General features: G+C 40.1%; 5 protein-coding genes and 1 non-coding gene across 6 annotated transcripts; 3 read left to right on the top strand and 3 right to left on the bottom strand.

Moving 5' to 3' along the window:
• Window positions 1–457: 457 nt before the first annotated feature.
• On the bottom strand, window positions 458–2097 carry LOC110851945. Its single transcript, XM_022099895.2, has 3 exons — window positions 1842–2097; window positions 1619–1741; window positions 458–1517 (listed from the first exon to the last, which is right to left on the bottom strand). Exons 1-3 carry the CDS (start codon window positions 1918–1920, stop codon window positions 1252–1254), a joined length of 468 nt encoding a protein of 155 aa, XP_021955587.1. The 5' UTR covers window positions 1921–2097; the 3' UTR covers window positions 458–1251.
• Window positions 2098–2598: 501 nt separating this feature from the next.
• On the bottom strand, window positions 2599–5106 carry LOC110852623 (importin subunit alpha-4). Its single transcript, XM_022100731.2, has 7 exons — window positions 5078–5106; window positions 4921–5009; window positions 4409–4833; window positions 3544–4318; window positions 3336–3470; window positions 3079–3273; window positions 2599–3004 (listed from the first exon to the last, which is right to left on the bottom strand). The coding sequence occupies exons 3-7, from the start codon at window positions 4819–4821 to the stop codon at window positions 2924–2926; spliced, it is 1599 nt and encodes a 532-aa protein (XP_021956423.2). The 5' UTR covers window positions 4822–4833; window positions 4921–5009; window positions 5078–5106; the 3' UTR covers window positions 2599–2923.
• Window positions 5107–9994: 4888 nt separating this feature from the next.
• On the bottom strand, window positions 9995–10067 carry Trnaf-gaa. Its single transcript has one exon. It is a non-coding gene; the product is annotated as a tRNA-Phe (tRNA).
• Window positions 10068–14841: 4774 nt separating this feature from the next.
• On the top strand, window positions 14842–16945 carry LOC118436311. Its single transcript, XM_035854096.1, has 5 exons — window positions 14842–14907; window positions 15639–15935; window positions 16342–16434; window positions 16491–16671; window positions 16739–16945. Exons 1-5 carry the CDS (start codon window positions 14851–14853, stop codon window positions 16894–16896), a joined length of 786 nt encoding a protein of 261 aa, XP_035709989.1. The 5' UTR covers window positions 14842–14850; the 3' UTR covers window positions 16897–16945.
• Window positions 16946–18685: 1740 nt separating this feature from the next.
• LOC110851837 lies at window positions 18686–20412 on the top strand. Its single transcript, XM_022099751.2, has 3 exons — window positions 18686–19349; window positions 19426–19585; window positions 19779–20412. Exons 1-3 carry the CDS (start codon window positions 18796–18798, stop codon window positions 20277–20279), a joined length of 1215 nt encoding a protein of 404 aa, XP_021955443.1. The 5' UTR covers window positions 18686–18795; the 3' UTR covers window positions 20280–20412.
• Window positions 20413–20635: 223 nt separating this feature from the next.
• On the top strand, window positions 20636–24946 carry LOC110852405 (protein Lilipod). Its single transcript, XM_022100474.2, has 10 exons — window positions 20636–20824; window positions 20921–21292; window positions 21365–21516; window positions 21593–21836; window positions 21903–22107; window positions 22460–22963; window positions 23036–23190; window positions 23258–23489; window positions 23556–23712; window positions 23779–24946. The coding sequence occupies exons 2-10, from the start codon at window positions 21068–21070 to the stop codon at window positions 24122–24124; spliced, it is 2220 nt and encodes a 739-aa protein (XP_021956166.1). The 5' UTR covers window positions 20636–20824; window positions 20921–21067; the 3' UTR covers window positions 24125–24946.
• Window positions 24947–24983: the final 37 nt, after the last annotated feature.

Genomic DNA, 24983 nt, shown 5'->3' with positions numbered 1-24983 from the left:
ACTTGCTATACCGTTGTTTATGCTGTAATGATAGGGTTCCATTTTCATGGTGGCTGTTTTATGTACACGGACAGGCAGCAATTTACGATTAATTGGTGATGGTGAGGGGTGGGTGAGTAATGGTGATGATGATGTCATCGAGACGTTGTAAACAAGTCGCAAAAATTGGAGGGGAGAAGAAGAAGCAATTAATAAATTAAGTGTGGAATGCATGGTAAAGTCAGTGGAGATGGCCATGGATTGAAAACTGTGTCCAATTTGTCAATTGTCGCCCGAAGTGAAATTGACACGCGTACATTTTTGCATAGGTGAGGTGGATTGGATTTGTGGGTGGATTTTGATTCGCATGCATAGGCTAAATTATTACTGGACAGATAATTAAATCTTTGTGGGAGTTAATTAATAATTAAATTAAATATTTGATTAAAAAATAGCAATGCATTATGTAAGATACATATGTAATTATCATGGAGTGGATATTTATTTGTTGATTAATTCATATATACTCGTGTTGAGCTATAACATGGGTTCAATTTCAATTATTGAGTTTACGAGGAATTCATTTTAATATCAAAGTCACCAGAATACTTAATCCGAAAATTTTTCTGTGTAATTTTTGCGTGCGTATTTACTACTTGTTTGATAGATAATTAAATAAATATTAGCGAAAGTTACATAATTAATATTAATTGTTAAATTGAATATCGACTCGCAAAAATTGCAACAAATTATATAAATTTTGCTGATACATAGTTCCATGCTTTTAATGTCACCGAGTAATCCGAAAATTCAGGATAAGAAAAGATTGAACGGCTTTTTAATGGAGTCGACTAATGCCCGATTTCTTTATCCGAAACACGAAACGAAAACCAGGCGCCGAACCGGATGGAAAACCAGAGGATCTATTTCTCATCTCATCTCCTCTAGGAAAGCTAAGGAAATAACGTCATTATTATACGTACTCTAACTGCGGCTTGACATGCACGAACAAACCATTAAAAAATGGACGAACATTGAAAAAACATATTTAGCAAAGAAATTGCAAATTCAGCCCACGTAGGAGAAACATGTATAATGAAGTCATTACGTATTTCGCACAAGTTTGTGAAAAAGGTTAGCACTTTTTTTATTAAGGAATGTTCCTTTAATCCTAATTTTATCCAGATTATCGTAGCTTCTAAAATTTCCAGTGTAGATTTTTCAAGATTTCTAGAGTAAAGTTTTTGAAGATTTTTAAACTTGTTGAATTTCTTATTGCATCGCTGTTGCAAAAAGTGGGATAAGGAGGAGTAAGGCGATTCCACCCCCCACGTGTCTCGGAGAGGCGGCGCCATCCAGGCAGAAATTGCCCCCATCACAAGCACACACTTTAAACATGGACCTCCCTTCCACCGTATCTACACAGGCATTCATCTCCGAAATTTTGACCAATTTCGCATCTGGAACGTAACATTCGAGACTTTCGCTGACGAATTTGGCCTGGTCGTTGTCAATATTAAATTTCATGTAGGCGCAACCTGTAACATTCCCAAGAAATAATTGGATTTTTATAAACAAAAAATAATGAAATTTTAGATTTTGGGGGGATAAATAGTGATTTTTTTTTGCTTTTTCTTACCCGTTGCCGAGGATGAGCATGTTATGGCGAATCGTGTCTTTCTTTCGGTGTCATCCGCGTCCTTAAAGTCTTCACAGGATCGACCAGATTGCTCATTTTTGGCGCAACCGTAACACTGCAAACCTGGATTTTTTTACTTGTTAATATTTCGATTTTACAATTTCATATTATGCCTGCAATCACAGATTATATTTTAGTAAGGAATTTAAAGGGATTTGAGTACCGGAAGTTGCGTGGAGGAGGGCAGCGGAGGAAAGACAGACGAAGAGGAGAGTGACGCCGCTAATATGGGTGGACCTCATTTTTGTGGGGTTGGTTGGTGGCCTAAAAAGCTTAAATTTGTGTCACTCTCAGTATGACGAGACACAAGCCAAGACTAAAACTGATACTCTTTCCTCAGTGTTGGATGAATGTATCTAAATACTTATTACGTAATCGTCGTAATCTTCCTTCTCACTGACTTTTGTTGTATACACTTTTGGCAAACATGCAGATCTGCGCAAAACCCAGGGAAAAATTATAATTCTTATGGGTTTGTTTTGTTGTTCTGTTTGTGGAGGAAAGATCTAGCAGGATGAGAACAAATGGAACACGAAGTTAATAGTGTACATTACAAATGAAAGTGTCAATGAGTATGCGTCCAGTTCCTATTCTGCAACTTATTACATGCTGAAATACATACCTTGATGCAAGTTTTGGTTTAAATTACTGCTCGTTCGTTAGTAATATGAGGTTGAAGTGGAATTTGCATAATATCATGGCAAGATTGTGACATCATCATTTTCCAAATCTCGACAAAGCGTAATAGAGAAATATGATAAATTCCTGTGGAAAATACTGAAATTGGTATTTATTTCCAAATTATGAAATAGTTTGTGTATGAAACTTATAAAATATGAAAATCATTTTTAAAGTGTGACCGAAGTTTGAGAAATTGTTCTAGCAAAATACAAAATTGATTTTTTTGTGTTAAAAATAAGTTTAATTTATGTTGAAAATCCTGCTCCACAATGGAAAATTATTATGCTCCTCGGTACACTTTTATTGAGAATGTGGTTATCGTCATTATAACAAAGAAGGACGAGTGCAAAATTGTGGCATATTTTATAACAAACTAACCTTGAGACATATATTTCATAATAAATTGAAGTTCACATTTGATTTGCAACAAAAGTTCATATAAAAGTGGTAAATATTGACACATATTTCGTCACCAACAATCTGAATGTTAATATGTTAATAATCTTGATAAGCCTTAATACAATTGATTTTCTTTTCAACCAATTTTATCGGAGAAGTCCTGTTTCATTCCATATCTGTAATGTCTGGCTGACCGAAATGGTTCTTCCGATCATCGACGAGGATATTGTTATTGTTCTCCTCGTCCTTAATTTATAAAAAAACATAATTAGTTCAAAGTTTAGGAATCGAGTACATTAAAAACTTTATGTAAATCTCACATTTTGTGGAAAAAATTCCGAAACGATTTGATACGCCGATTGGTAAATGCCGTGGACCGTTGCATATCCACGAATCCTATCAAATCCGCCACATTCTCGCAGCTCATGGCGAATAGCGTCTACAACGTGGCTACGACCATAGTTCGCGAGCGTTCTTAACATCGTCAGTATGCCAAACAGCATCGTTTCAATCAGCTGGACAAAATAACCAGTAATTAACAAATTAATGAGAGTAAATTGGTAATTAATTAACTGACCTGCTCATCTGTGAAAGAAAGTCCTTTACAAAATGGCCCAATAATCCGGTACGAGGCTAAACAAACGAGCTGGTCCTTGTTTCCTTTCACCATCATGTTCGTCACGATAAAGGCGGCCCCTTGGGGGAACGAGGCCTACAAAATGTATGTAAATACGAAATCATGTAGTTAATTATATTTAATAAATTATGAATTAGTAATTATCCACCTTTTCCAAATGTGGAATAATCGCCGGCATCAACCCCATATTCAAAATTTCCTGGATTCTCGCCTCGCATTCCGCAGCGCTTGTCACATTGCTCAAAAAGAGGAGGGCGTTCTTGCAAATGTGGTTTTTCTTGTGGAGCAGCAACTGATGAAAGTTTGGCAAGACGCCGCAATCCAGTACAGCTCCTTGTTGAGCTTCGGTCCCATCCGTGGCGAGATTTACGAGCGCCCGCATCGCGGCGGCCTGCACCTTTGCGACCGAATTGGACAAGAGGGAGACCAATTGGGGCAGAACGCCGGACTCAATGACCAACTGAATTTTGTGGGTTCCACCATCCGTCAAGCAGCTGATGGCCCAAATGGAGTCGGTGAGAATGTCGATGTCTGGATGATACAGGAGCATGGCGAGGGCAGCTAGAACGTCTTTCAAATAGGCAGGTGGTGGTGAATTGAAGGTGTCGGAAGAGTGACGTCGACACAGGTTGAGAATGACCCAGATGACCCTATGTAGAAAGTAGGTGGGCACGCCGGGCCGCACGAAGGAGAGTAGGGGACCAACCACGCCGGCGGAAACGGCAAAATCCCGTAGGAATGGACCATCCCCGATGATATTGCCCAGCGCCCAGATCGCTTGTTCACGGATGTTTTCTTTATCTGAGGAGAGGAGAGTGATGAGTGGGGTGATGGCGCCGGATTGGGCGACAGCGTGGGTTTGAGGGGTTGTTCCAGAAGCGATATTGGTGATAGCCCAGGCTGCCTCGTATTGGAGGGCGGGGCTAAAAAAGGAAGAGCAGGGTCAAATAATTAGTTTAACGTGGAAAATTAGTTAAATACGGAATTAATTGCTAATTATCTGCCCCACTTACTTTTCCCACACCCCCAAACATTTCATGAGGACGGGCAAAACTCCACAAGAGATGAGGGCATCGATCGGGGGAGGAGTTTGTCGTCGCCACGAGACGAGTTGAACTATCTCGTTGATCGCATTACGTTGAATGGCTGGCTGGTCGGAGGCTGCTTGTTGGACGATACTTTGAAGTTTCAAGGTGTCCTGTGGACCTAAAGGCTCCTCTATTAGCACAACTTGGCATTTACTAGTCAAAGTCAATTTCTCGTCAATGATGTGATGACTTTCATTTCGATTTGGGACCGGAGGAAGAAATAGTTCATCGTCGCCATCGTCGCCATCGCCGCAACCAGCGCCACCGACAGCACCACCAACAACAGCAGAGTCGTCAGTAGATGGGAGACATTTATTGAATTCTGTCCAGTTGAACATCTTGAAGGTGACCTGGGTGAGATATTAGAAATTATATTATTTAACAAGTTGTTTAAATTGGAAAAATCTAGAAATTCGTACAGTAAACAATTAACTTACAATGATATTAATTAAATTCTTGATTCAGAGAGTAGTGAAAATCTTGATCTTCTTGGAGTTGAAGGGATCGTCGGCAGGAAATCACATGGCTGGATGATTAAGAAAGTTGTTTTTACTCGAAAAAATTTTAAAACAATTAAGGAGACAATTAATTTACCTTGATATCAATCCGATAATGAATTCAGAGAGTGGCGAAAACGTTGTCGAATTTAAATCATCGTGCTTCGGAAAGAGCGAATATTTTTGCGTAGTTTCTTGCCGGCCGTCCAAACTTCAACTGGCTCTCTGACTGACTCGAACTTAAAAAAACTCTGATTCCACTTTCCACTAGCTTGGCTTTTTGGGTGGCGTTCTGTCTCTAAGATAAGGCTGTGAATGATGATGCTACCTTATTTAAGATACTTGCTGGACCCTTATAAAAATAGACTATCCAAAATTTCAACTATTTACTTACTACTATAAATAAACCACAATAAATTACACAACTTTTGTATAAATATTGTACAATCTGAACGCCAAAATTCCAAATAACGAATTATTTATTTGGGAAAAATTCGTATGAATTTACACAGAAATAATGCATGTACAGAAATTGGGGTAAAGGGGCGTGGTACGAGACATTGTGTGGGAGGAATGATAATTATATTTCAACAATTAGCAAGCTTGACGGCCAACGAGACGATCTTGAAACGAAATACTCTCCGTCATAGAACGATTACGTCGGGACGTCGGGTCGAGCATTGTCCGAGGGGATGAATCCTCCTCCTCTTCAAGGATAAGTGCAGAATGAGCAGCAACCTGCCCATAAAAAAATAAGGAACAAATTTAGTGAACAAATTCACTAGAAATTTAATTTAACAGTAAAGTCCTCCTTACCGTCTGGGTCGACAAACTCGTACGGCGTGTATTGGCACAATCTCCTCTTGGCGAAGGTCGTCGTGGTGGGTAGATTTCGCCCATGGATGTATTGCTCGCCTGAAATAATAATAATTTTCAAAACCAGGGAAAAAAATACAAAATTTGATGAAAAATGTGCAAAATTTGAAGAAACTCACCAGGAATATGACCTGCGTACGAAATGCACATCGCCTCTCCGTTCCGATAGACTCTCGTGTCGATGCAAGGCTTCAAAAAGTTGCACTGCTTCCACCGCTTTTCACGACGATTTCGTCCCCTATTTTCAAAAATTTTGAGCAAAAATTAATATTCTTTCTCTTGAGGAGAATGACCTCTCATAATTACTTGACGACTTACCCAGGGCATCCTTCGAGAGCTTTTTGACCATTACCGAGACACGGGGAGCAGCACGATGGTGGGGACGGGCAGCAGGATGGGGACGTCTGACCACAGGGGGAAGGACACATCGAGGCCTGGATCATGATGGGAGGACAGGTCACTGAGGAGAGGACAAAAAAGGTAAAAATTGAAGAAAAACTTGATATTTTTTTGGGGAAATATATGTTTAATTACCTCCTGGACACCTGGGTGGAGCACAGCAAGCCATTGTTGATTAGTAGTTTCGTTTTGGGATTGTAAAACAGGAAATTTTGAGGGGATGAGGAGTGGACCGACGGAAAATTTTGAGGTGCACTCAACAAAATTTGAAGAGCGAATGAAAAAGTGCAAGTCAGAAAATTGAGGACGCGAAGAAAAGAAAATAAAAATTCCGTCGGTTGGGAAACCGTTTGGTAAAAATTTTGGGAAAAAAAGTTAATTCAGTAATTATGTGTGTGACTGTGGTGTATTTCGCCGGGGTTAGTAGCTTGCAAGATGTTTCACATTTTCATGAAAAATAATTAATGCAAGATTTCCACATTTCTCATCAAATATAAAATTTATGAAGCAAAGTTTTCAACAAAGGTTGCAAATAATAATTCGTACGCGACTGCGCTTATATTTCACCCGTTGGTAGATTATGCCATAGTGAAGGATAACACTGCAGTAATGCCTTATGAAAAAGGTTGGACATAAATTTCAGTTTATGAAATAAATCTTTCAAAATGTTTTTTTTGCAAATTTTTTTTGCAAATGATAATTTTGATATTATTTTTCTAAATTAATCACAATACAGATACGTTTATCTATGTTGCTTATCGATTATTAAGATAAACGGGCCAGTGTGGATGTGCCGTTGGAAAGTGGGGATGATGTTGATGGTGAAAATATGGATGATTACTGGCCCCCACGGAACCACCCGGATTGACACCCATGACAGCATGTGGCGTGAAAAAGGGGCAGTTGAACTTGGCGTAATCCGGTGGCGAAGAATTTGGCGTCGTTGTCGTCGCCGCCCCCGCGGATCCAGATGCTACCGCGGCTTGGCACGATTGTTGGAGGAGGGCTTGGAAGTCAAACTTGTACGCGTACCGTTTTCCGTGAACTTTGCTAAGAATGTTTTTATCGTAGTAATATCTGCAATAAGAAAAATTTATTAAGTCCCCTGTACAAAACTCGTTCATAATAAATTACATCCGGATTTTATTTTAGTTTTAAAAAGTTGGTGAGGACGATGGTGCTATAAAGCTATATTTACGAGAAAATAACGAAAAGAATGCAAGATATAGATTTTCGGGAATTTTTGCCAAAAGTGTGGACATAAATTTAATTTGCAATTTTAACCGTCTCTATTTATTCTGATCATATTGAATTGACTGGCTAAAATATTTAGGAAACATTGATATTTACGAAATTCTCAAAATAAATAAACGAAAATCTACTCTAATAAAGTGTTAGTATGATCCCTGGGTCCCTGGGTCCGTCTTCGCAATGCAAATTGCCCCATACAGTAGACAAAGAAGGAAGCGGAGCAACCACTGCATGCATGCACTGCACTGCATGAATAAATGAATACATGAACATGTACACCCCACATACATACATCACTCATCAATAGTGGTTATCATGATAAGTGATCGTGATAAACACTATTAATTAATTATTTTAGTTTGAGAAACTCTACCCACAGCGAGTGGCATGTCAATTCGAATGTATTTTTGACGCTGAATCCAACGCCGTCAATGGTTTTGACCGGCGAGGCCCCCGTGACCTCGCCGTGACCGTGGTGTCCAAATCTGGCTTATTCGTGATGTCGCATATCAATTCGAATGTATTTTTGACGCTGAATCCGAATCCGTCAATAGCTTGGCGTTAATTGTAGAAGTTAACGGGGTTTATGGAACTTAACGGGAGCGTGAAGCGTGGGAATTTAAATAGTTAGCTATGCAGTTACTCCCACGTGACGGGAATTTAAGTAATTAGCTATTCAACTACTCCCACAGGGGGGAATCAAATTTTACTGTGACCAGGTTAATTAAAATGCAGTATGACTTGGGCAAACCCTCAGTCTGATGTATGTATGTAGTATGACAAAGTCTCCACTGGGAATTATTTAAAATATAGTATGACGGATTTTTCGCTTTGGGCACACCCCCCACTGGAACTCTAGAACCCGGCCTTGGCCGGGCTATACGCTAGTAGAAAATAAACCATAACGAACATTCGTTTAGACGAGGACGAAGACGAAGACGAAAAGTCGAAGATATCTACATACACAAATATTAATAAAGATAAAGGTAGAAAATCAATTTGGCGTTTAAGCACTTCAAAGCAACTTCGAAATTATTTACGCTTCTCACAGAATTTCCACTTCATGGAACACGAAATAAAAAATAATTTTGCACAGGTACCTCAAGGCCCTGGACAACTTGTCATAGTTCATGTTTGGTTTGGCCTTCCGTTCACCCCAGCGTCTCGCCACTTCGTCGGGATCCGTCAGTTTGAACTCGCCGTTGTGACCGTCCCACGAAATGCAAGATGTGTTCCCCCCATCGGACAGTAATTCCAGGAGAAATTGCCAGAGTTGGATTTGACCCGTCGTCGTGGTGGTAGGGGAGGAGGAGCTTGTCGTCGTCGTCGTCGAGGATGGCGTCGTGGTGGTTGTCGACGAAATTGGGGGCGACGGCGTTGTCCCGGACGTTGAAGTGCTTTGATGGTGATGATGATGTGTCGTTAATGAGGTCCGGGTGGCGAGCATGAGTTGATTATACGCTTCTGGGAGAGAACAAGATTGTGAGAATAGCGACTTCGTTAAAGTTCTTTAAAGCAAGTTAATTAATTTAAGCAAGCTTTTGTACCTAATTTATATTAAAAATTCTAACGATTAAAGACTGATCCTAAAGATTAAACATTTTTTACAAGAAAATTTATTTTTTTTGGGGGGGGGATAGTTGGTCAATATTTGCCTGATATTATGGTGGTATTTCATAATTCAGGTTTTTTTATTTTTGAACTTCTTGGGAAAATGTAATTATTTTTGAACTTCTTGGGAAAATGTAATTATTTTTGAACTTCTTGGGAAAATGTAATTATTTAACGCCACCTAGTTATTTTTGACGAATATTTGTATTAGTAAAATAGTCTGATATTGGTTCGTTGGGCAATTGGGCATCATAAATCCAGCTATGAAATATGAAATCTGAAGAAAATACAAAGGTTTCAAAATCCGACTAAACTTGGATTTTTGATGATGGTTCGAAGGTGGAAAAACAGTGGTTATTTCGTACTTTTCGTGCCTTTGAGTGGGTGGGGCAGGTGAAAATGGGTAATAGAGCATAACTCGTTTTCTAACTTTTCCAAGTGTGCACATCATAGAACAAGATACTATGCATTGTAAAATTTGAAGTCAGCCGTTTTTCAGCCGTTTTGGCTCTATCATGTTTACGGACGGACGGGCATGACGGTTCCGTAAGCCCTGACTCGGACTAAAACCTGCTGGAATTTCATGCTTGTAATGTAAATGTTTCCGCATTTTGTTGCGTACATAAACCAACATCCGGAAATCTTTATGTCAAATACCTTGAAAATTGACATTTGGTGGGGCGGTGGGAACATTTGGGTGATAATATGGCGTCCACGGCGTCGTTGCATGACTTCCCCTCCGAGTAGAAAATGAGGCACCAGAATTAGTTCCGACTGGGTTGCTCGATCCTCCACAAAGTTCTGTGAAATAAGATGCTTCAAAATTTTTACTATTTTCAAAAATTTCGGAAATTTTGAAAGAAATTCAAAAAGAAATTGCCGAAACCCGGGATTGAACCAGGGACCTTTAGATCTTCAGTCTAACGCTCTCCCAACTGAGCTATTTCGGCTTTGATATGCAAATTGGTTGCACAAAATTTCCTCCAGTTTGCACAGATTTATTGTGCAAATATGTAAAAATTGGTGTAGAGGTGGAGATTTACTTTGGGCAGGGTTATCTATTTTATACGAGTTGGGATTTCCCTTATCTACAGATAAGCTCAATAACACTTATATACGTAATAAAATGAAAATGTGAGACAAAAGTGTGAAATTGAGGCAAAGTGCAAATTGCTTGCGTAAAATTTCTCCAGTTTGTTTAGCAGGAAAATAAAAATTGGCGAGATGAAATTAATTTTGATTTGTACTTTATGCGAGCTTATTTGCAAATGTGAGACGAATGAAATTCAATTTGAGGCAAAGTGCGACTCATCTCTACCAGATTTCCAGTTTTGCACGGATTTATAACACATGCAAATACAAATTGGGGAGAATGAGATTTATTTTGGCAAGCTATTCTACTTTGTGCGAGTTTGGATTTACCTTATCTTGAGAGTAGTTGAATATTAACTTACACAAAAGACAATAAGGAATGAAATTTGAGGCAACTCGTACGTACCAAACTTACTGTGCAGCTTGATCGCAGCCGCAGCACCGTCTCCGCCCAGAAGTGGAGTTGCCTCCGCCTGGCTGTGGGGGTGGTGGTGGTGATGATGGTGGGAGGGAGGTTTCCTACCACTGTTATTCTGGTAGTGGTGTGATAACCACATGATTATGGTTATTGGAGACTGATTTGACGAAATTTAGATGATGTTGAGGAAAGTGAGACGATTTTGAGGAAATTTAGATAATGTTGAGGAGAGTGAGACGATTTTGAGGAAATTGAGACGATTTTGAATAAAAGATGATGTTAAGGAAAGTGAAACGATTTTGGGGAAATTGAGACGATTTTGAAAAAATTGAAGCGATTTCGAGGAAATTGAGACGATTTTGAATAAATTTAGACGATGTTGAAGAAAGTGAAACGATTTTGGGGAAATTGAGAAGATTGTGAAGAAATTGAAGCGATTGTGAGGAAAGTGAGACTATTTCTTCTCGATGCTGCCGTGACCTGTATCCGTCGTGAAGTGAGCAAGAAGAGGGCGACGAGGGTGAAGTGGTGGTTGCAGGAAGGGAACAATTTCCCAAGAACACGACCAACTGAAGGGGATGGACTTGAGACTGTCTCCGGACCGGGTATCCTCTACCAACACCCGGGTTTCCTACCTATCCATGTGCTACACAGACAAAAAGGCACCGACAGATCATGAGACAATAATAATGCTCTTCCCTAAAAAAAACGAGATGTGATTTTCAGTGAATCAAATTGCGAATTCAAAGTACGAGTATAACTGTACAATATGTACTTGATCTTGTGGTAAAAAACGATTTTAGCGATTTCTTTGGTCAGATTTTTAATCAAATTGAATAATTCTTGATACAAAACTCTTGCACATTTTAAGAATTCAAAACATAATTGTAAAACTTCATGTGTTTAAAAACCAACTTTACCGATTTTTTGGTCAGATTTTCATCAAATTTTCGGAACGAAATTCTTATCCCTTTTGACAACTCGACTTCAAAATTCAAATTATGAAGCATTTGACCTTTCGCACTCTGGTATCACAATAATTATAATTCCAACCACGACAGCAGATATAAAATATTCCGCCCTTTTTTAGCCGTATTTCTCCTCCTAGAATTATTGAAGGGAAGGAAAAGCATAGGATAACACCCCCCGCGGAGAGGAGGAAATCTCAGCACCACACAATGGGTCGACCAGATTATTGCGCCCAGCCAAAAAAAATATATATCGAATTGAATCATCAGAAATGTCAATCCATCTCGAGCGAAGGAGAGTAATTATTCCCATCGTGGTGACCATCATCGCTAAATAACTTTCTCCACCTCATCCGTCCCGTCCACTTGACTTTTCTCCTCAGCTTTTGCTCCACCACTATCTGTATTTCGTTTCTTGAGGGTTTGCTACATTTCTTGCACTGCAAAGTAAGCCATGCATGAAATGTGAGGTGCAAGAAAGTGCAATAAATATGCGCCCCAAGTCAGTGGGCGAGGAAGCCGTGGGGACATCTGGGACCTTAAAATTGTAGTATAGGAGAGGGAGAGGTTTATATAACTTGGGGAGATGATTGGGACATCGAATAACCGTGGGGACATTGTCCCTCTGTCCTCACGCTTCCACAGTCACTGCACCTTTGCCATGGGCCGTATGAAGTATTCATAGCGGAGGGGCGTAGTTTCTTGCGCCTTGCATTTCGTGCAGGTCAAAATACCTGCAAGAAACCACTTTCTTCCCGTCATTTCTTTCACAGAAACTTACTCAGCACCCACCACCACCAGGACGACGACGTACTTTCAGGGCACTCCGGGTGGTCGGAATGATTGCGACCCGTCCCTAATCCCCAGGTGCTTATGGGGATTTCCTCCCTCACTCCGTCACCCCATCGTACCGACGGACTTAGCTCGTCCTCCTCCTCCTCCTCTTCAACTTTCACTCTTCAGCCGAACCAAGTCTGGAAAAATTTGAATTTCAAATGAGATGAAAAACACGCCAGGATACGAAAAAGGTGTCGCTTTCTTCTTATTAAATTGAAAAGCTAGATAAAATATAATAAAATGCTGGCCTGGTCGAAATGTCGTGCCATTTCATTTCTGGTGGTATAAGATTCCCTTGATCTCGGTGATCCTCATTTCCTTACGGGACGCATTTCTCTGTGATGCACACTTTCTTTATGCGGAGTTAATCATTTTGAACGCTTTGTTTGAGGGTCGAGCTTCTTTTTTCATTTTATTTTACTTTACTTTATGCATTTTCTTCTTTTTCGTGAATCGGTGAGGAAGGAGGAGGTTTGTTGAAGGGAAATGTGACGGGAAGTCCGTGGAGGAAGTGTAAGTGTCGAAAAAGTCTTAGGTTTTTCCTTCCTTGAATTTATTCGGTGGTCTTCTTCTCAGGCTATCGGGGTGACTTTGGGTTGTCTTGTTTCTTAATGGGGTGCGAGTGATGACTTTATTATACGGGAAATATATAGTAGAAGAAAGTTGAGAGAGAGAGAAAGTAAATTACTGATTTTTTCACCACCTCGGTAATTGAATGTATCAAGTGTAATCGGTGGTGGTCGTGCAGGTCAGAAAAGGGCATGTACTTGTTGAGGAGGATGGGAAATAAATGGAGATGGGGAAAGATAGAGGAGTGAATTATTATTGGGCGACGAGCAATTTATGGATGGATGGCCAGAGGAAATATCAAGTTTGGTTGGATGAGACGGTAAAAATTGAAGGGTTATTCGTAAAGGTAAGTAAAGAAGAAAGAATGGGAATTTTAGATTACATACTGCTCCAATTTATGGATGACCAGAAAAAAAAATTCGTAAAAATTAAAGATAAAAATAGTATTTTCGTGAAAAAATGAACCTGAAATTTTGGATTGAGTGCAAATGAGGCCAATTTATGGAATTGATGACCAAAAGAAATAGTAACAGTTTTGGGAAAGATTTTAGACATATTTTTATGCAAGCCAAATCTGTTTGCATTTTTATGCACGAAAAAAAAATCGAAATTTGGGATGGGAAACGAAAGCAATGAAACAGTAAAAATTCCAGAATAAAATAAATAATCTTTTAAAAAAATAGGAAAAGTTAAATCTGAACCGATTATGAAGCGTTTGTACGCGTGGGAGGAGGAGATGAAGACGAGACAATTATTTATTAAGGGGAAAATGATGATGATGGTTGTAAATGACCCTGACTTTCCCCAAGGGAATGAAGGTGGTGATCTTGATAAGACGGAGACAATGTACACGAACGAACGCATGGGTGGATGTGGGCTAGACTGGACTATTTATTTATGGTCATCATTTGGTGGTTGGTTGGTGAAATTGGGTTCTGATTTATTTTTTTCCGAGCGAGCGGAACCATTAAAGAGATTCATATCAAATAAGTGAAATAGCGATTGATTGGAAATTTCTTTGTTTTCAGCCTGGTTCTAGAAATTCGGACCTTTTTGAACCATTCCGACTAGTTTTGAAGTATGTAGTACTACTTGCATGGATAGTTTTAATATTTAGTAAGGGACAAATTATTTCTGTTTTAATTATGGTCACATTTTTACATGCATTTTTTGTACAAAATGCAAATTTGTGCCTAAAAGTTATACATAGTATCTACCAAAATGAGGGAATGACTGCTTGGGTAGTTAAACAAATTAATGCTGTTTAGGACCTCAATTAAGCTAAATAGCATTAATTATACCAGAGGTTGAGGTCCAAACATCATTTTGTATTTTGTGTGCAAACCGCAAATTTTGCAAAGAAAATATGTGCATAACAAACCTGGAATTATGCGATGTAGTAAATCTGACGTATTCGAAGGGTACTTTTTACGTGGCGTTATTACGACGTCGTCGTCCAGTTCGGTTTGGTAAATAAAATCGTTGCACAAACAGCGACCTTTAAAGATAACACACAATGTGACCCTTTGATCAGAAATATGCAGACTTAATTTACATATTTATTGGTATATTTGTGAAAATTATTGTCAAACTGTTGTCTTCTCCTTTTACTCCATCCAGCATTATCATAATTGGCCATAACTTGAATATTAGAAATTAAAAGCTGACATCTGAATGGATGTACAGGGGTTGTCAAGGAATGTCAGCATTTTTGTATGCCCCAAAAAATTTCCAGCAATTATAATTCGTCCCTTTCCTCAATAAATTCGGACGGGAAAATTAGCTACATTTTCATCTTCATCGACGCCACGCTTTTTGCGTGTTCTGGAGGAAAAACAAAACCTGAAAATGGCGACTTTAAAGTTTGCCACTTTACTCACTTTCGTCGCCGCGATGTCCTTCAAGGTGTCCATTAACAGGAGTGGACAAAATACAGTATTATGAGCTCCGTTTTTCGGGGCTCGGATTTCTGACAGAATCTACATATGTACATGAAGAATACATCAGTCGAACAAAAATACAGGTTTTGTGAAGAAATTAACCTTTTATCGATGTCAATGCACATACAACTTTAGTACCTGCATAGTTTTCACGATTTTTTTGACACCGTATTTTACAGCGAGACAAGGTTAATTTTTTTAACAAAACGAGTATTTTCTGCTGTATTCTCCACTCTACTGTCGCTGCCAGTGTTTCTTTTCTTACATGTTTGCAACATTTCTTGCCCTGCAAACAAAGCAAGCCATGCGAAGAAATGCGAGGTGCAGGAAACTGCAAGAAAGCGCAAAAATATGCAACATCTAACCGCTATGAAGTATAGCGGCGGGGCGTAGTTTCTTGCGCCTTGCTGCAAGGCGCAAGAAACTACGCCCCGCCGCTATGAAATGCTAGAAATGCAAGGCCCTTGCATTTCTTGCAGGTCAAAATAGCTTCAGAAAACCACTTTCTTGCACGTGGTTACTTGCACCCGAAACACTAGTGGCTGTAATAGCCCCCGAAATCTAAGTCATTGGAAGAACGGAACTGAAATAGTACACTTTGACTTTGGCAATGTATTTTGCCCACCCCTGTCCATTAATTTAGGCCGATGGATGACATGATACCCCGCGAGTTCATTGATAACCCTTTGAAATTAGGTGAATGCTGACCCTGACGTATTGAATGAGACAGCAGCCACCACGATGACGACAAAGGCCCCCCTCGCATCGAATGATACATTAGCCCAGATTCGGGAAGAGTGCAAGGAGTCGCCGGACGATTGCTACGGACTTCCGGGGTCGCATGAGAAGAATTGTGTCAAAGAAGGCACGTGCACGACTTTGGTCTCCCTGCAGAAACACGGGACCGTCTTCGTGGTTACGATGTCCACCATGAAGGACGCCGACAAACCAACCTGGGTGGGGTTTGGAATTGCAGAAGAAGGTATTAAAATGGTATGCATACGTACTTTTTAATATGTGCCAATTATTGGAGCAACTTTTTTTCCAAAGCTGCAGAGTCTTTTCAACATGTAGAATAGAAATCATACACGAATTTTGTGTACAAATTGTGAAATTTTTTCCCCAAGCTTACACATACCTAGTGTAGATATATATGCAAATCTGAAAGTTTTTTCCTTGCAAACTTAATACTTTCTGACGTAGAAATTAAGAATAAAAAGTGTGCAACTTTTTAAACGAAATTAACGTACATTTCAAAATGCAGAAATTATACGAGAACATAGTCCGCTTTTTTTGTATTTTTTAGAAAGATGCACATACTTTTTAATACGTAGAAATTTTATGTAAATAAATATTGTGCAATTTTTTTTGCAAATGTACAACGCATTTATTTATGTAGGTGAACACCTTCATCATGATTTGTCGATCTTCTGAATTCAAAAACAAGACTGCGACTACACACTGGGCTTCGGGGTCATATTTTCCGGAAGAGGTAAGCAACTTTGGATTTAATTACTTCAAAAATTTGTATGGATGAAATTTGCGTAGGTGTACGAACCGAAATTGCAAAATGTCATCGTGAAAGAAGTTTCCCCCGAGGGACGGACTTTCTGCCAGTTCGAATTGCCACCCAAGTTTAAGGTTCACCCAAAGGGTGAAAAGGAGAAAGAGTTTGACCTTGACGACAAAAACTACGCACATCTTTTGGCCATGGGGACTTTCAACGAGGGTAAAAAACAATATTCAAATTAGTGGAACATTTGCATTTTTAATTTTAATTGGTATTTTTTTTACAGCGGGTAGTATTCCTGGTCATAGTGTACAGTTCCGGTACCTAAAGGAAGGAGGGGGCTCGGGAGGGGAATCGGACTCGGGATCGTCCCCCCAACCACTTCTTTCGGTCGCGGTGAAGGTCTTGTTACTGATGATGATCTGGGGATGTTACGGGATGTAAATGTTTCCAGGAAACTTTGTGCATGTATGACTAGCAGATATTTATGATTGCGGATAACTTTCAAAGTTAAATTCCAAATTCGAATAAATCAGAAGATAATTATTGGCATATTTAAATTGTAATCGTAATTGCAATTTACAATTTGTAAATTTCAAAATTTCATACGAAAAACCCTAGAGTAATCAGAGTCGACTAAATTGTATGCCATGACGTTCATGTTTTTTATGCAGGATTTTTTTGCGTGCAAATTGGGCGTTTCATCAAATTACCTGTCTTGTCAAAATTAAATATGTGAAATTGTGAAGTTAGATAAAGTTGACCAAATGAATAGATTTTGGAAAAATTCTGCACATTTTTGTTACTGATTTTCAAGAACGGATATCATGGAATGGATGGCATTATAGAAATTGATTTATTTATTTGTCCGTAAGCTTTCGATTACAAACTATAATCTTAATCTTCATATGGGTAATCTTATTACAATAGGATTAACTGACTAACATTTAATTCACTAAAATTAAATTAAATTAAAATTAAAATGATTCAAAGATAATCTCATTTTCCCCCACGTGAATGTTTTTGGGATCCAATCGAGGATGGGAACGTCCATTTATTCGTCATAAAAAAATGCCGATTTTTTGACCAACCCCATCCTTATCCTATTCATGATAAGCTTAACACGAGTAAAATAGACCATGACGGAATGTATGGACGTTCCCTATGTTTGCTCACCGCCCACGATGCGGCGGCCTTATGGGGGCAATTCCGGAAAATCCCCAGACATTTTTTTGCAAAAATTTTTATATGCCCTGCCATCCTGAGGGTTGGAATGACCCTCAGTGAAATTTCGTTGGGCCACACCCCCTGGGGGCGAAGTGCCCCCCCGCTTGACCTTTGACATTATAATGTGGCTGAGATTGTAGGTCTATGTGTGTGTAGCTTACATTCCAAATTTGGAAGCATTTGGTCAACCACAACGCCGGGCGCAGTATGGCGACACTCGCAAAACCCCCCTTTTCGGCCCTTTTCAACCGCTTATAACTTCGCTAGGTGGATCGATAGAGCTTAGCTGTTTGGGGGATAAGATGACACACATTCTCAAGATTCATCCCCTGCTAAAACGGTAGACCCACTCTTCCCCCATTCAAAGACATAACGTTTTGAATTTCGGCGTAATTGAACAATGTCGACATGCCCACATTGTCGACACGATCAAAAATATGTGTGATCGCATCCATATGTACAAGATGATGGATGCAAATATTTTTGATCGTGTCGACACGGAAGTGTCGACAATGTGGGAATGTCGACATTGTTCAATTACGCCGAAATTCAAAACGTTATGTCTTTGAATGGGGGAAGAGTGGGTCTACCGTTTTAGCAGGGGATGAATCTTGAGAATGTGTGTCATCTTATCCCCCAAACAGCTAAGCTCTATCGATCCACCTAGCGAAGTTATAAGCGGTTGAAAAGGGCCGAAAAGGGGGGTTTTGCGAGTGTCGCCATACTGCGCCCGGCGTTGTGGTTGACCAAATGCTTCCAAATTTGGAATGTAAGCTACACACACATAGACCTACAATCTCAGCCACATTATAATGTCAAAGGTCAAGCGGGGGGGCACTTCGCCCCCAGGGGGTGTGGCCCAACGAAATTTCACTGAGGGTCATTCCAACCCTCAGGATGGCAGGGCATATAAAAATTTTTGCAAAAAAATGTCTGGGGATTTTCCGGAATTGCCCCCATAAGGCCGCCGCATCGTGCCGCCAGTCTCCAAGTACGTGGTGGGCATGGGCAAGTCTCCTCTTCAGTCGGAGTTTGGCTTTCCTTTCGTCCACAGGTCGCTGCCTCGCTCTCCTTCAAAGCAGAAAATTTTTCTCCAACTTCTACGGCAAACTCATCATGGCGAAGAGAAAGGTTTCGAAAAGTGTCAAGAAGGACAAGGTTTCAAAACCTATCATAGCGAAGAAGGAAAAGGTTTCAAGACCCGTCAGGGGGAAGAAAGAAAAGGTGGTTTCGGAGCCCATCATGGTGAAGAAAGAAAAGGCTCCAAAGGCCATCATACCGAAGAAGGAGAAGGCTCCTAAGGTCATCAAAGCGAAAAAAGAAAAACCCATTACGGCGAAGGAAAAAAAAGTTCTGAAACCCATCATCGCGAAGAAAGAAAAGGCTGAGGAGCCCATGATACCGAAGGAAGAAATAGTTTCAAAAAGTGTGAAGAAAGCTGCTGCTCCGAAACCCCCTAAAAATGTGGACCCATCTCCCACTTGTCTCGCACTTGCACCCATCGAAGCAGTTCCATCAACCAGCACGATGGTCAATGTCACTTCCACGACGGTCGCTGCGATGACCACGACTAGCCTGGAGCCACGACAAATCCTCGATATGCATGGAGTGACCGAGCATAAAGAAGAAGAGTACATGGAGATGTCTGAGCTGGATGACATGTCAACGAGGTAAGTAAATATAGTGATCGCGTTATTATATTTTTTGTCACTACGTCATGTATTTTACCTAATCTAAATCTTTTAGGGAAAAGAATGACCGCATTCGCTGTTTAGAACACGAAAAGGTGCAACAGGCTGGCCAGCTGGAACTTTCTGTCGGGACGGTGGGCGTGTTGGAAAGCAATATGCAAATATGGCATAAGCGTTTAGTGGACAAGGAAAATGAAGTCGAGAAACTGAACAAGGTGGGAATCATTAATTCTAGAGCTAATTGGTGTCAGATTTCTCTTTTTATTTTGCAGTATGCGAAATATTTGTTTCGGTTATTGTCTTTTAAATGTCCTCTAAATTTTTTGAGATTTTCGGGCGTTTCGATCAGAAATCACAAACACGGGTCAATTAATATAATCCTGATTACTAATCCTTCACTTTCTGCAGGTGGTGAGGGACATCAACGATTCTTTCAGAATTGAGTGGAAGTCCGAGACGAGCAACCTTTTGTTGACCAACACCTTGCAGAATTCAAAGGAACAAAAATTCTACTATGAGAATGGATACGAAGCTCGCATGGAAGAAAACAAGTCCAACTATGACAAGAATCTGCTCAATCTGGAGAAGGATAGGAAGAGACTGGTGAAAGAAAACAAGAAGCTCGTGCAGGATGCGAAGAACAGGGAAGCCGCGTTCATCCAGGCTTTGACCGTGGAGCGAAAGAGGGTCGTCTTCTTGGCGAAGCAAATACCTCAAGTCGGAATCCCCTCGTTCTCCAGCAACCCGGGTGACGACGAGGTGGTCAACGTGGTTACCGAGTATGGCGACTTGCTGCGCGGAGAGAATGGGGACGACGAGGAAGGAGGGGGCGAGGATGACTTTCAAGTTGTTCTCGATAATGGGCAGGTGGTCGAGTTTAAGGTGCAGCAGGATTGGATTATTAATTGAGTTCGTGCAAGTAATTATTTGTTTTCACTAATTAATTAATCAATTAATTAATTTCTTTCCTACTCTTTTGTTGTTTTGAAATTTTTACTAGAAAAATTGCATTAGAAATGGAATAAAAAAGAGTTAAAATGTACAATGTTTGGTTTCTATTTATTTATTTTTATGTGCTATATTTGATCATCACCTGAGTAGTTGTGGGGTTATCTTGTCGAATAGGGTGGGTAGTTTATGGGGTTATTCATCCTTATCTTTTCAGTGAGTGGGGTCAAAGGTGGTCTGGATTTAGGAATTTCATGGAAAATGCAGAGGAACAGGTGAGGAGCTAAAGTCTGAACGAGGCGCGAGCGAGCACAAATTGTATATTTTTAGCAAATGCAAAACATGAGCAAAATATTTAACGTCGTTGCAAGAAAATAATTAAAACTTTTAACATTTGATTAACAACTACTAAAATTTCTTATCTTTTGACAATTACTAATCTATAATTAGGGGTGAGAATAGTAGATGCAGCTATTTACCCAGTGATTGTGACAGTTAGTTAAAAAGTAAGCAAGACCTTTATTTATTTGATTGGTGGTTTACATTTTGTATCAATAATTAATTATTGACTGGGTCATGTATGTCGTCTTCTTCCTGTGCAGGTCGAAATGTCATCTCATCACTACGGCGGCGACGGAAGGATAAGGAAGAAGAAATAAGACGGATTGTTGTGTTTGTTTGCTGCGACTGTTAATGTTAACTTGATTAATTAATTAACTCTGTAATTATCCTGAACGTAAGATAATATTATGGGCTTGGGCTCCAGCCTGTTTGCATCAGAGGGGCGCACATTTAAGAATCGGATATCTAGTGATGAATATTCCTCGTCGCCATCATCGTCGTCTTCGGCTGGAAAGATCTTCACATCTTCCGCCCTCCTCCCAGGGCTTGAGGACGTCATGGATGCGGAAGACGCGGATCAGGATATTCTCGACTTGCGACAACAATTTCACAACACAGTTCGAGAGAATATCGTAAGCAGCAATTAATATAGATTTAAGTGTTTGGATGAAAACTAGGGTCAAGTTTGTCTATACTTTTCTCAGATATTCCTCCTCTTCTTCCTCACCTTGTGCATCATATCTTGGACCGCGATTGGTATTTTTATGCGGCGAAAGGACAAAGAGGACGACAAAAGTTCGGAAACAACCTCGACATCCTCCGCAGACGATGATGAATCTATCGTGTACCGAATATGGTATGGTAAAAATTGTTAATTTAAATAATTGTGTAACTGGGCTTAGTTAAACTTAATTAATTATAAATTCCTCCAGTTTTTGGTTGTGCGTCTTCAGTTTGAGCATTTCAATGGGGGCAACGCTACTCTTGCCAATTTCCATCATTTCGAACGAGGTGTTGCTTCTTTATCCGTCCACCTACTATGTCCAGTGGCTGAATGGGATGCTTATCCAAGGCCTTTGGAATCTCATCTTCCTCTTTGCCAACATTTCCTTGTTTATCCTGCTCCCCTTTGCGCACCTCTTCATCGAATCGGAAGGATTCTCGGGCAACAGGAAGGTGCGAACTCTACAGTTTTACATGATTATAAAAAAATCGGTACAAAAATGTCATAATCTTTTGTAGGGACTGGCAGGTAAATTTTACGAGACGGTGGTGGTCCTAATTCTGTCAGGGTTTGCCATTTGGGGAATTTCACACATCTTGGCGGCCGTACTGTCGCCCGGAGAGAGGTCCGTTCTTGGAGGGCTTTTCAACCTCATCGGTTTCTCAAACCAGCTCCCCTTCATCTACTCGTGCATCTCATTCTTCGGAGTACTTCTCCTCCTCTGTAAGTTTGTTCTACGAATTAGAAGCCAGCAGAGGTCAAAATGCAGGATATATTTTGACCTTCGTTCTTCCAAGGGCATAGATTTCCAGGGCTATCAACGGTCATACGAAAATATTAATATTATCGCTGTCAAAGTACTTAGTTTTCACATAGCATTTCTTCACAAAACACGTATTTTCGTTTGACGGGTGTATTCTCCACACAGATTTTGGTTATTTTAAGCTGTAACCGCCCCGGAAATCCAAGCCCTTCGATAAACAGAACAGAAAATACAGTATTTTGACAAAATATTTTGACCAGATCCTGTCAACAAGGCACTAAAATTTGTGCATAAATTACTTATTTCTCATAGTGTGCACCCCACTCGGAGCTGGGCACCTCTTCACCGTCCTCTCCCAACTCCTGGTCGGTCCCCAGTTCCTCCGCAACCTGAGCGAGGAGCACAGGGTGAAAGCGTTGGAGATTGAAGAGCTGAAAAATGGATTGAAGCGGAAATTACGTAACGATTCTGAAATGAAGCGATATCTTGAGATGTACTATGAGCCGAAGGACCGATATAAACCTCCTCTCAACGGCGGCAGTGGGGATGATTCCATGACAAAGAAATCCCCTCCTCTCGACATACCTGCCTTGAGGGAGAAGTGGAACAATGGTGGGATGTCGTCCGATGAGGAGTCGTCTTCTGCTCGCTCGCCCCCCGACGTGGAGGATCTCTTGGCTCAGAGGAATCCCAAGTTTGTGAAACTTTATCACAAAATGATAACCCTGACTCAGCAGGGGGACGATTTTGTGGGTGAAAGTGAGGCCAGCGTGAGGGGAAGGATTGCCGGGATGGAGGAAGAACTGAATGTCCTCGGTATTTCAGATATCTTAAAAAAGTTGAAAAATTATGGCAGGTTAATAATTATTGTTGTTTTTTGTTGTGCAGAAAAATTACAAAAGACGCCCGGATGGAAGCGGAACGTTCTGTATCCATCCACTTTCCTCGTGGTTCTCGCCCTCACCGGATTGACCGTGCTCCTCGTCGTTGTGAACACGTTACAGTTGCTGGTCGGGTTGAAGGCCTTGCCGCTAAGTGCGCAGGTGAGTATGTGGCGAAGGCGAAACTTGGCATGTGTTTTTCTGTGCTAAATTTGGTTCCATTTTGCAGACGGTTTCTCTGGGACTATCGTCAATGTCTGTCCTAGGTGCGTGGGGAGCCGGGTTGGAGATCATTTTGATTCTGTACTTGATGACCACATCACTCATCGGGCTTTACTCACTGCCCGGTGTGCGGAGGATTAAACCCCGCCGCGGAGAGACGCCGACTTCGCATATCATTTATAATTGTGCTCTAGTACTCATCCTCTCCTCTGCGTTGCCACTCCTCTCGAGAATTTTAGGTGATTAACTGCCAACTTCGAATGCAAGTAAAAAGTGATGTAACAATTTGCATATCTCTTTTTTAGGGATCACAAACTTTGACTTGCTCGGAAATTATGGAAAGATCGAGTGGCTAGGGAACTTTTACATTGTTTTCCTGTACAACATCATCTTCTCCGTGGCGTCCACCCTCTGTCTCGTCAATAAGGTGACGAGAGCCATTCGACAAGAGTTATTCATGAGGTGTGAACTTGATAATTTTACGTTACCTGATTTTTTTTGTATATTTTAACTATGATTTATTTACAGACTGAAGAGCGCATTCCGACCCCGCTTTCTCCCCCAGAGGAATAATAGCATTGTGACGATGGGATCGTTGAGACCGAACAGTCCTTTAAACGGAGGACGTGGTCACAGTCCTGGGGTTTCTTCGCCTCGTGGAAATAATAGAGGGTCGCCATCACCTCCTCCCACTAGTAATAAGACTCCACCAGCCAGTCATCTCGATCCGCAGCAACAGCACACCAATAATAAGTCTCCGAACGGTAACCTCTCCACAACACCGACAAAGAGGAAGAATAGCGTCAAAAGTGAGACTCTTGGAGGACAAGGCAACAATGGTATTTCGAACATCAGCAAGAAGAAGAATTTATGAAATGGAACCCGTGAACTTCAGCTTCGTCATTTTATTTTGTGTTGTCAATTCAATTTTAGAAAAAGATCGTTAATATCATCAAATACTGCACGAAGAAAGAAACATCAAGACTGATTATCTTTAGAAAAGTAAAAACGCCTCAACAATTTAGTTTCGTAATAAGTTTAAAATGTGAATGTTTCCCGAACTGGGAACATATTTTACAATGCCACCAAATACCAATACTTTCGGGTTTAAATATTCTTAATTATGATAAGAGTCGTTATATTGCAAGTTCTCATTCTAGTTACAATTATAATTAAGCTTAACTTGATCCTGGTTTCTACTAAGCATGTACCAACCAATAAGTTTTTAGTTCCATGCGTTTTTGTCAGTTTTTTTGGCTTATTTTTATATTTTTCTTGAATATTTATTTTTGCGTGTTTTTTGAAATTGATTAAATACGGGGAAAAGATTTAATCAATGAATTAATTACTACCCGGTTATCTACAACTTGGTTTAAAACTATATTTATTGTATTTAGTCAAGATATGCTATAATTTTTATGAAGGACTGATTTTGTTGTAATAAACTAGTTTTTTTAACAAGTAGGAAATGTTTTTTTTACGACTGGAAGTGAATCTTGAGTATAGATTATGTTATTAGATCTTCATTGATATTTTTGTATATTACTGTAAAAAAATTAGCTAAAGTTATCTAATAATATTTAAAGGACGTCTCCGAAATGAGGTTTGCATTATTAGTCAGTCATCCATTTTAATAATAAGGAATGAAATAAATACTTATATTTACGCCGGGATCTTATCGGTCATATTCTTCAAATCACTCTGCAACTTTATTTTAGCCAGAGCTTTGAGAA

The sequence above is a fragment of the Folsomia candida genome, unplaced genomic scaffold, assembly GCF_002217175.1.
Source record: "Folsomia candida strain VU population unplaced genomic scaffold, ASM221717v1 Fcan01_Sc007, whole genome shotgun sequence".
Lineage (NCBI taxonomy): Eukaryota > Metazoa > Arthropoda > Collembola > Entomobryomorpha > Isotomidae > Folsomia > Folsomia candida.
The sequence above is the reverse complement of the archived record's forward strand: the minus strand, read 5'-3'. Positions and strand labels throughout refer to the sequence as shown.